The 10,830-nt window shown below is 37.3% G+C and overlaps 1 protein-coding gene and 1 long non-coding RNA gene across 2 annotated transcripts; one reads left to right on the top strand and one right to left on the bottom strand.

The window, feature by feature from the left end:
• Nucleotides 1-2,756: 2,756 nt before the first annotated feature.
• Nucleotides 2,757-3,504, top strand: LOC147569484 (uncharacterized). Its single transcript, XR_015231285.1, has 2 exons — nt 2,757-2,862; nt 3,147-3,504. It is a non-coding gene; the product is annotated as an uncharacterized LOC147569484 (long non-coding RNA).
• A 241-nt stretch (nt 3,505-3,745) lies between these two features.
• On the bottom strand, nt 3,746-10,541 carry LOC147569483 (cellulose synthase A catalytic subunit 2 [UDP-forming]-like). The gene is made up of 13 exons (XM_086655976.1): nt 9,690-10,541; nt 9,214-9,409; nt 8,922-9,136; nt 8,718-8,823; nt 8,443-8,620; nt 6,908-7,174; nt 6,480-6,825; nt 6,199-6,336; nt 5,957-6,082; nt 5,630-5,842; nt 5,077-5,523; nt 4,600-4,950; nt 3,746-4,511 (listed from the first exon to the last, which is right to left on the bottom strand). Exons 1-13 carry the CDS (start codon nt 9,768-9,770, stop codon nt 3,927-3,929), a joined length of 3,249 nt encoding a protein of 1,082 aa, XP_086512102.1. The 5' UTR covers nt 9,771-10,541; the 3' UTR covers nt 3,746-3,926.
• Between the last annotated feature and the right edge of the window lie 289 nt (nt 10,542-10,830).

The following is a 10,830-nucleotide window of genomic DNA, read 5'->3' as shown; positions in this document are numbered from 1 at the left end:
GTCGTCTGGGTGCCTTTAATACTTTCTCTCAAGTTGGAGCAGAGAGGGTGATGATGCCCAACTTGTTAATTCAAATATTGATATAATAGTGGGGGCCAAGGTTTAAATCTCCCTATTTTTTTTCTTTGTGGACAAGTGCAGAAAAACCTAGAAACAACACTAAAGTTGAATGACACGGTTGGAGAGCAGTGGTACTGATGGTCACGGTTGTGGTGGTCTCGGGTTTAGTGGGCTCGGTTTTGTAGGTTATGGCTAACTTATGGGGGTCTTTGTAAAGAGAATAGTCTAGGGTTTGGTCGCGGTTTTAGTAGGTTCACGGGAAAAGAGGTGTTCCAGGTTTTGTAATTGACTTAGGAGGCATATTTACTTTTTAGTCCAAAAATTAAATTGATTGAAATATGTTCCCAAATATTCATGTACTTCCTCTCTCAAGTTCTCCCTCTCTCACTCTCACCCCTATTTCTCTCTCTCTCTCTCTCCCTTATTTCTTTCTCGTGTTCTCCCTTTCTCTAGACCTCTCTCTGTCACTATTTCTCTAAGACTCTCTCTCTCATGATCTCTCTCCCTCTTTTATTGTATCTCTCTCATCTTCTCTCTATTTCTTTTACACGAACAGTTCCGATGAAGGAAAGTATCCCCTTTTCTAGAGCCAGACCTCGAGTGTTTTGTGGTCAGCTCAGTCATGAACCATTTCGTGGACCCTCAAGGAGGGCTTTTGAAACCCTAACGAGACCGAGGGTGAGAGGGTGAGAGATTTACAGAGAGATGTCTAGAGAGAAAGAGAGATTTACAATGAGAAAAAGAGAGATTTACAGTGAGAAAAAGAGATATCCATAGTGAGAGAAAGCGAGATCTATAGTGAGAGGGAGATAGAGTGAGAAAGAGAGAATGAGCGGGAAAGAGAGAAACTGTGAGAGAGAGTGTGTGTGAAGTGATCGGTGATCGAAAATAGAGGTGGTGGTCAGAAGTTTTGTAGGTAGAAAAGATGAAGATTAGGGGGAAATTCTCAATCAAGTAAATTATTGGGGTAAAAGATAAACATGCCCCCCTAAGTCAATATTGATTGACTAATTCTTTATGCCCCAGGGATTTTTCTTTATGCCTCAAAGTCGCTGCCAACTTAATTACCTAAACTTGGAAACTCCTAAACAAATAAAATCCATATAGTTGGAAACTCTTAATTTTAGGCCTAGCTAGATTACTTGTCTGTGAGGTTTATTTGATCTCTTGGTCGTGAGGCTCATCATTTTAGTCGTGAGGCTCATCATTTTAGTCGTGAGGCTCATCATTTCGGTCGAGAGGCCCACTATAATCTGCGTCAATTTCATAATAATTCATATTTATTTAATTTTTAATTATTTATGGAAAATTCGACAAAATCTTTAACAACGGATATGATCCTGAAAGTTTAAAAAATAACTAAAATGACAACGTTACCTAATTAGTGCAGGAAGTTTAAAACAAATTTGCAATGACAGAGCAAAAAAGATTTAAATACTCCGTATTTTATTAAGGCCAGCGCTTTGGGGAAAGCTAAATAGTTTCCGGGGTGTGAAATTTTAAAGGGAATATGTATAATTTTAGAGATTTTCCGGGGAAATAAATTTTAAGGGGAAATAAAAAAAAACACTCCACCTCACCTCACTCTATCTCCACCTCACCTCACTCTATCTTCACCTCACCTCACCTCTTTGTCTTCTCCGATTTGGTCGCCGGCCGGAAAATTTTCCGGCCGGCGGCCATTAAAAAAAAAAAAAAAAAAAAAAAATTCACTCTCTCTCTCTCTCTAAACTCCGGCGAAGGGGTTTCCCTTCGCCGGAGTCTCGGTCTGTTGAAGAACAGACCGGAACTGGTCTGTTCTTCAACAGACCGGAAGTGGTCTGTTGAAGACCGGATCTGTTGAAGAACAGACCGGACTGGTCTGTTCTTCAACAGACCACTTCCGGTTTGTTGAAGAACAGACCGATCTGGTCTGTTCTTCAACAGGCCAGATCTGGTCTGTTGAAGAACAGACCGGAACTCCGGCGAAGGGAAACCCCTTCGCCGGAGTTTCTAGAGAGAGAGTGAAAAAAAAAAAAAATTTCTTTTTTTTTAATGGTCGCCGGCCGGAAAATTTTCCGGCCGGCAACCTAATCGGAGAAGATAGAGGTGAGGTGGAGAAGCTATTTTGCTTTCCCCTAAATAAAATTGTCAAACAAATTTGACCAATTTTTGACCAAGTCTTCACACCCCGAAAACTTTTTAACTTTCCCCAAAGCGCTGGCCTTTATTAATTGGTGTATTCGGAGAAAAGTTGGGTATATTACTTCGCACTCCTAGGTCAGAAATCAGGGATCCTACATTAATGTTATCATGTTATTTCGAGAAGAAAATAATTTTTTTTTAATTAAGATTTTATATATTCAGTCCATTCACATAAACATATGAGAACTCAATCATGTCGTGATTTTATTGTCTTCACAACATGGAAGGCAGTTTCCATGTTTATGGAGCTCACTAACATTTTAAAGTATTTTTTTCCTTATAAGTGTACTAAAACTCTTTATATAAAATTAATAAAAATGGAAACCACCCGTCTTTTGTAATTTGAAAATTGTTAGTAATGGTCCTTGTTAATCCCAACTGTTATATATATGGCATGAAAACCTAGTTGCAGGTTTGCACGTTTGGGGGTTATATTTAAAAATAATATAAGGTCATTATTGTAATGAACCTAAGTAAATATAAATAGCCTTTTGTGTCCACTTTGTTTCTTCATATAGCAGGAAAAGATTGATTAATTGAATCAATTCTAACTTGAGATTATGGCTAAATTTGCTTCAATCTGTTTTCTCTTTGTTTTTGTCGTCTTTTCCACCTCGTGTAAGTACTAATTGTTCTCATATCTTTTCGTAATTTAGGTCATTTATAATTTTTAGAGGATGTTGTCTTGCAACAATTTGTTGTTGTTTTTACTAGTCATTTAAGTGCATGTATATAGAAAAAGCAATGTGGGACTAAGTAATAGTAGAATCTTATAACACATGTATTGGACATGTGAACTCAAAACCCATGTCATCAACCAAATAATTTGTGTAATAAAAGTTGTTGATTTGATATTTGGAATTGCTAATAGTTTGCTTGTGGTTGACTTTGTTGGTACGTAGTTATGGCAATAACCGTGGTGGAGGCACAAGCACAGCCACCATGTTTCTCCACCGCCACGTTTAACTTCCCAGATTCTGCTACTTGCAACTCCCAATGTGTAAGTGCATGTTTTGTGTTCCCTTTCAGTAGACCCACTTGTAAGCAGGTTGTATCACCTGCTTATACATGTTTCTGTTGCATTTAAATACAATAAGGATGTGTATGTATAATGTATGTGACAACATTCTATTTTGATTTGTGATGTATTTTTTTTTTTCCAATTAAGTGGGTAAGACCATAAGACCCACAATTTCATGTTTTTCTGTATCTGTATTTGTGTGTCAAGGAATGAATTTGATTTTTGTATTCGTTATGATATCTTTTGATGTCAAGATCAGACTTTAAGCTCTCTTTTTTATTATTTGTACTTCTTTCATTAACTAGTAATAACAGGTGGTGATATTTAACGATTAGATGTTATGTGAGGTGCCAACCTGATTGGTATATCATGTAAAACAAAGTGAATGTATTGAATCTCTCGTTCATTTATTCAAAAAAAAAACACAAACAACAGTTTTATCATCGAAATAATCATACTTAGATGAATAAGGCTCAAAGGTGGTAGAATCCAAAACCAAATACTCAACTTTACTTACCATATCTTCTTGTCTATATATCTATACATAAGACATTAGTCTATCTGAATATTTCCATCACTTAAAATTGTTCAAATTTGGTATCTCTTTTTCTACCTCTAAATTATAAATTAAAACCCTAATAAATTTAAAATCTATGTAATCTCAGTCACAATTCAAAGCACATGGCTCTCCTAATGGGATACCAACTTTTAATGCAAATGGGTTGATTCTAACCCATAATAATGAGAAAATTGAAGAAAGAAGAACTGACCACACCAGTATAATAGTGGGTAGTCTATCCTGTTTCCCCAATAATCCTTTGAGGAACGGGTAAAGATGCACGACGACCCAAAAGGCGAAGAACAACTTCCCAAACAAGGGACCCCATGATTCATAGCCCGTGTTGATAGCTTCCGAGACTCCAACGACGAGCCCGATTATGTTGATGATCAATAAAGTCAACGGTGGGATTAATAATGAAGTCCATTTGAATAAATATAACTCTGAATACTCTCCATCGTCTCCTCCTTTCGACGTCACAGTGAAGTTTGTATTAACGCCTGCTAAAACCTTTAACAACCCTTGGAAGAGGGCGAAAAGATGTGATGAGACACCACCGATCACCCAAAATTGTTCATTCCTCCACCAATCATCGATTCCAACACCTCCCCATTGCATTTCGAGGATACCCGTTAGAGCTATTGTGACAAACAGGCCCATAAAAACTATGCTGGCATAGTTGCTAATCTGTACATGGAAACAAAATAATAATAATCACGGATAAGACTAGAAAATGAAGAGTAAAGGGTTGTTTAGGGGGAACCCGGGAAGGTACCTCAGGGATGATGAACTTGTTCGTAACTAGACAGACTGCTGGGAGAGTGCAGTAAGCAATCAATGGAATGGATGTTAATGGGTAGACTACAGAGTTTATGTAAGAAAATCGTTCTAACGGTTTCAAACCACATCCATAACCGTACCAGATTGGGCAGTGTCTACTCAACAATATCTCGACGGACCCAAGAGCCCATCTAAGTACCTGGTGTAGACGATCTGAAAGGTTGATGGGAGCCGAACCTTTAAATGCAGGTCTTTTGGGTATGCAGTAGACAGACCTCCATCCATGGCAATGCATTTTAAAACCTGTTAGGATATCTTCTGTCACAGAACCATATATCCAGCCAACCTGGTTGAACATCAAAGATAAACTGTGTAAGAAAAACCTAACTACCAAAAAATGGTAGTATAGGAGGTGTTCCTTCGTACTGAAACGAAGTTTCTAACCAGACGCAGTTTTAACCAGTGTGTTTACCTCTTTTCCCCATTCTGTTTTATCTTCATAACCACAACTAATAACGTGAATAGCTTCTCTCAACAGCGATGAAGAACTTGCATCCCTAGGAGTTCCACCATTTTCAAGAAGTGTAGAAGATACGAACACTGGAGACTGCCCAAATCTCTTCTCAATTTTCATCTGCGACATCAATGTCAATTTCTCTTCAACATTTTCAATCGCATGAATCTGGTTTGACACCTCTCGGACTTTCAACTTTTTCTTATCTTTCTTTTGCTTCCCCTTCATTTTCTTTCTTTTAGATCCACAAAACAGGCAGAACCACCTTGGCCAACAGTTGCAGGACTTCCCCGGAAGCTTCTTCGTTACGGGTGCATCATATCCATACAAAGCTTGCCTTCTGAAAACACACCCAGTTCCTACGTAAATCGGACCCTGGATCCCATCAAGACCTTTCATGTTGATCTGTTTTCAATTAAAGAATAAATAAGAAATAGAGAAGATCAGGTTGTCGAACCTTACTAAGAGAATTAGTACCTAAAAGCGTGATTTGTCAATACGTGTAACGTACATCAAAGAATACAACGTTGCGATTTGAATATCTGTCATGACGGTCAATTCCATCAAAACGTTGAGGAAACTGCACGAAACAAACCTTCTTCCCCAAAATGGGGTCCATCATGAAGCACATAGCTTCTCTAAGTGCCTTACTGTTATTGATATAATGATCACAGTCGACGTTGAGAATGTAAGGAGCATTGGAGATTACTGCTGAAACCCTCACCTTAAGAATAGCAATGGCAATAAGTACTATCAGAGAAAAGGTTACTCACGAGTAGTATATCATGAAAGAAATATCAAAAATGAAACCAACTATGAGAGAAAGAGATTAGCTCACCAGAGCATTCATGGCACCTGCTTTTTTGTGGTGATCAAAGCCGGGCCTTTTCTCACGAGACACATAAACTAGACGGGGCAATTCGTTACCTTCGATATCACAAATGTCATTGTGGCCAAGGAAAACCTGCTTGGTCGAACAGAATATATCAGAATTATCAAGCACAGTTCTCCTACTAGAACTCTAGACTTGACACATAAGAAATGATAAAATTGAGTTAGCGAGATCGAGAATATTGTTACCTGGATCATTCCGGGATGGTCTCGAACACTGTTACCCGGCCACGAAGTTCCATCCTGCATTGTCCAACCATCCTCAGGGACCTTCTCTGCCATGGCAACTAAGCTATTTATTCGAACTTTGAACTCCTCGTACGCTCTCTGTAATCAAGCAATCATATGATAAAATAGCAATCCCATTGTTAATAATAGTCAAAACTCACTGCCAGTAATGAGTTAAAGCAGCCGTTGAGAAACAAATACACACATATATTTATATATATACACACGGACAAAACATTTACCTTCATGGCACGTCTTTCTCGCACAAAGGCTGGATAGACCTTATCTTTCAAATAATCGATCTTTTGCGCGAAATACCATTCAGGAGCTCGAGGCTCAATATTGAATTTTTTGCAAAAGGGAACCCACTTTCTTGCAAAATTGGACGTCTCTGAGAGTGTTTCAAAAGTAAGCATCGCAGCTCCATCATCCGAGACATAACATGCGACTTTGTCTACTGGATAATCCACAGCAAGAATTGAGAGAACCGTGTTTGCCGTGATAAGTGGAGGTTCTTTTAGAGGATCAACTGTACTTACGAAAACGTCTATATCAGCCAACTCAGATGATTTCCCTTCTTTTTCATATCTATAGGCATATTTAACATTAAAAGAGGTTGAGAAAAATATATCAAAAGAAAATAAGTGGATTTTCGTATGGCATTATCTACCTCAGTGATAATCGATCGAGGTAGGTTTCTCGGACGATTGGGTACCATTTAGGAAACTGATCGAAAATCCACGAAACAGCAAACCATATTTCACAAATAACTGATGTTAGCCATAAGGCGAATGCATTATGGACTGGGTGCATTATTCTGTAATGAAAAAAGAAGCCAAGAACAACGAGTCTGAGGAGAATAATCAATCTGTAAGGATTGATTTTGCTTGAAGGGATTGGTAACTTCCTTGAAAGTGGTTGCCTCCCTTCGTCCATTCTGACAAACAAGAACCAGAACTAATTCAAGGTGCATACTTAAGTGGAACTAGGGTATTAGCTAGTCTTGTATATCAAGAAACAAATTAATAAGTACATCAAATTTTCGCTTCAAAACTTTTTCAAACCTCTCAAGTAATTAAGCATTCTAGTCCTTTAAGAAATAACTCCTGGATAGCGCATGCAATGATCATGAGATGTAATGATGGTCGAGATCTCACGAAAAGGACTCTATCATATGGGAAGTCATTATTATAGCAAATTAACTAATCCTAATAAGCCAACAACTACTTGGCCAGTTGGTTGTGTATCTTCCTCATTCAATTCACGATGGAGGATTAGATGTAATGACTCTTCGAGTCCATGTAAAAAATCCTAACAAGAAATTGGGAGTGGTCACTTGTCAGTAGGTAATGAGGCAGTTTATAGTTTTTGGATATTTCGCCCCAAAAAGTCGTTTAAATTCTAGGGCGTAGAACAGGCACAGATGGATATGTTCGGTCCATTACTTCCAAGTAAGTAAGAAGTTTTTTACCACGTTCATTGAAACCTAACTTCTTCAATTATATAACAGGATTGATTTCACACACATGCAAGCTGCACTAGATTTTCCTTTCCTCAATGCAATTACAAGACAATTAAGTCTCCTATATCTTATGACTACCCTTAATAAGAGTCAAAGAAGCGATTCGTTACTTTACCTTGATCAATCTGTTCCTAAATTGGTTGTGATTATCATATAGCTATAATCAAAACACATCGACAGATCTCGTAACGGCACGTAGCAAGTTCAGGGCTGAAATAGGGGAACCCTAAAGGCTATGGGAACACAAGATTCAAGCCTCACTGTGGGCGAGTTCCAAGCATAAGAACTTGATAGAGATTAACCGAAAAAGATTAATTGGTTTGAGGATGGTAAGAGAAATGGCTCTAGTTCTTAATTTAAGTAGGCTATCGACCGAAAAATCGAAAAGACAGTGGGGACGACAAGAATGGTATATTTTGATAGTTATGCATATACTATAATAGTGTGACTATCTGTCGAATGCTGCAAATAGGCAAAGAATGAGCTTCTTGTTTTTTATTTTTCTACTTTTCACAGTAAGATATCCTGAAAGACTATTGTTGAAAGTTAAAGAGCGAGTCGTACAATTTATGAAAGTAAAACAGAATCAAACATTTCATGTCGAATTATACTAAAACAGTAAGATAAAATCCAAGTAAAATAATTGTGTGAAAATTTGAGGTTGGGATATGTATAGTGTATACTTGGGCAAATCAGGATCATCGTCATCATAGTTTCCACCACCATTTCCGCTTTGGTGCTTAATAACCTCCAGTTTGTTACTATGCTTTCTCTTCCATTCCTCGACTCTCTCTTTCCATGCAACACTACCAAATCCATATGATGACAGATCTTTGTTCATACCCATCGCTCTTGGTTGCACTGCGAAGAGTAATAAGCAGATTCATACTAATTGCAATCTGAAGTATTCTAAAACATGGTGATATATTTATATACAAGTGAACTCCACACTACTTACAAGACAAGGAAGAATCGAGAACTGGCATCGAGTTCATTTGGTCTTCATGGCTACCCACTGAAGTTGGTATGATAAGAGCATGATGATCAGATGAAACTACAGCATCCTAAACCAAATGCACATTAACAATCATCAAATAAATGTTAAATTTAACCTAAATCGAAATGGGCAAGGAAAAACATAGACATTAGTCAACCAATTCACCTCTTGATCATAAGTTAAGAGAGGGATATCAGGATGAAATGAAGATGAATGAAAATTTTGGTGAATGGGCGAAGTAGATGCATTGGCACTAGACCCACGGCCGCTTTTATCCTCGAAATGTTGCATATTCCCATAATCATAGTTGGAGAAATCGAATTCATTCTCCAAATCATCGAAATCATCTTCTTCTTCATCTCCTTCAACTCTTGGACTCCCTGTAAAACTTCCATTTTGGTAAGTAAAAATTTACCAGGTTGGGTAAGAGATAGAGAGATAGAGAGGAGATTGAAACCTTTGAGGCGTTTGTATCTGGTTCTACATTGAGGGCAAGCTTGACTGCCCTCTCTTCTCTCATATTCATAACAATTTCTGCAAACAGGGAAAGCACATTCATTACAAGCAACAAAGAGTTCATCATCTACTGTGATCTCCACTTCATCCCCACAAATCTCACAGATTTGCCCACTCAATTCTTTCACATATTTTACCTGTAAATAACACAAAAAACATCAGATTTTGATCAAGAAAACAAGCAATAACTACTGAGTATAGGTTGAAAATTTAGAGAAAGTAAAAAAAAATTGAATTTTTACAGAGGTTCATCAAACTAAACCCTAAACCTCAGAAGAAATGGTGTGTTATTGGACATCTAAAGGGACCCAGATTACAAAAATGAAAACGATGAAATGAGTATCCTGAAAATGAATACAAAATGAAAACCAGACAAGAAGAAAATAAAAATGGAGGATTTTGATGATTAGTTCTTACTCGTCCAATCTCATCAGCATTGATAACGATGAATTCATTTCTGATGTGCGAACCAAATATAAGTCCACCTTTAGCATCCATAACTTCAATCCACAAAAAACCCAACCTTTAAATCCAAAAACCTAACTCAAAAAGACGATCTTTCCACCATTAGAATCATAAAAACCGTGAATAAAAATCCCTAAACACCTCAAAAAAAGCCTCATTTTTCCTCCGTTCTACTTTCTTCTTCTTCCCATTTACTTCTATTTCACTTCATCTTTCCCTTTCTTGAGAAGAAAGCTTGTTGAAACCCCAGAAGAAAAAGGAAAACAAAAAGACAAAAGATTGAGTAAAAATAGAAGGAATCAAAGATGGGTTTTTTTCTGTTTTTGTTTCAGAACTGATTTCTGTGTGTTTATTACAAATGGTGGTCTTTGATCTTTGTCTTGGACGATGTTGATTGATCCTTGGTGTGTTTGAATTTGATCGAATCTCAGGACACGCGTACAAGATGATCAAAACTGAGAAAAAGATTGAGAAAATCTATGACAAACACAGCATTGGAAAGAGAAGAACAGAGGAGTGAGAGAAAGTAGAGAGAGAGAGAGAGAGGGAGATGAAGAGTTATAGTATCAGTTTCAGAAAATGAAGGGTTGAGATTTTGGCGGGTGAAAGTTGGGTCCCGCGGACTTTATGACTCCAGTATTGTACCTGCTGGGTCTTGTTCGTACTCTTCTTTATGGAAGAGAGAGAAAGTGAGAGTTGAGATAGAGTGATAAGGGTAAAATGGGAATAAAAATTACTTCTCTCTCTAGATATGTGGTCTCCCTTTGCATTTTGCTCGTTTTTGCTGTGTCATGGTTTTGGTGTGCCTATGAGTCGATTCTCGTTGCTTTTTTTAAGAAACGAGAACAATATACCGATGAAAATGCTAAGGGTACATAAAAGTTTGAGTTAATTTGTGATTTATCTAAATTTTTATGATCCCAAATTGTAATTAAACTTTCAATCTTTTTGTTTTTCGGAAAAAACAATTTCAATAAATCACAAGTTAGATTAAAATTTTTGTAAATGTCATTTTCGATATATTATAAGGTGACGTGGATCTCATTCTTCGTTTTTTTTTTTTGTTTGTATTTTTCTCAGTTTTTTCTTGTTG

Source organism: Eschscholzia californica, unplaced genomic scaffold, assembly GCF_041429995.1.
Source record: "Eschscholzia californica isolate CP2 unplaced genomic scaffold, dmEscCali1.0.p SCAF_1, whole genome shotgun sequence".
Lineage (NCBI taxonomy): Eukaryota > Viridiplantae > Streptophyta > Magnoliopsida > Ranunculales > Papaveraceae > Eschscholzia > Eschscholzia californica.
This window is presented reverse-complemented; position numbering and strand designations above follow the sequence as displayed.

What these genes read in the sequence shown, in the direction of transcription:
- LOC147569483 (XM_086655976.1), bottom strand. Translation starts at nt 9,770, where the DNA reads ATGGATGCTAAAGGTGGACTTATATTTGGTTCGCACATCAGAAATGAA. An exon ending in GATGATCCTGATTTGCCCAA is followed by an intron (nt 7,175 to 8,442) that starts GTATACACTATA and finishes CTTGTTTGTCAG; the next exon opens with AATGGACGAAGGGAGGCAAC. An exon ending in GCAACGTTGTATTCTTTGAT is followed by an intron (nt 5,524 to 5,629) that starts GTACGTTACACG and finishes AATTGAAAACAG; the next exon opens with ATCAACATGAAAGGTCTTGA.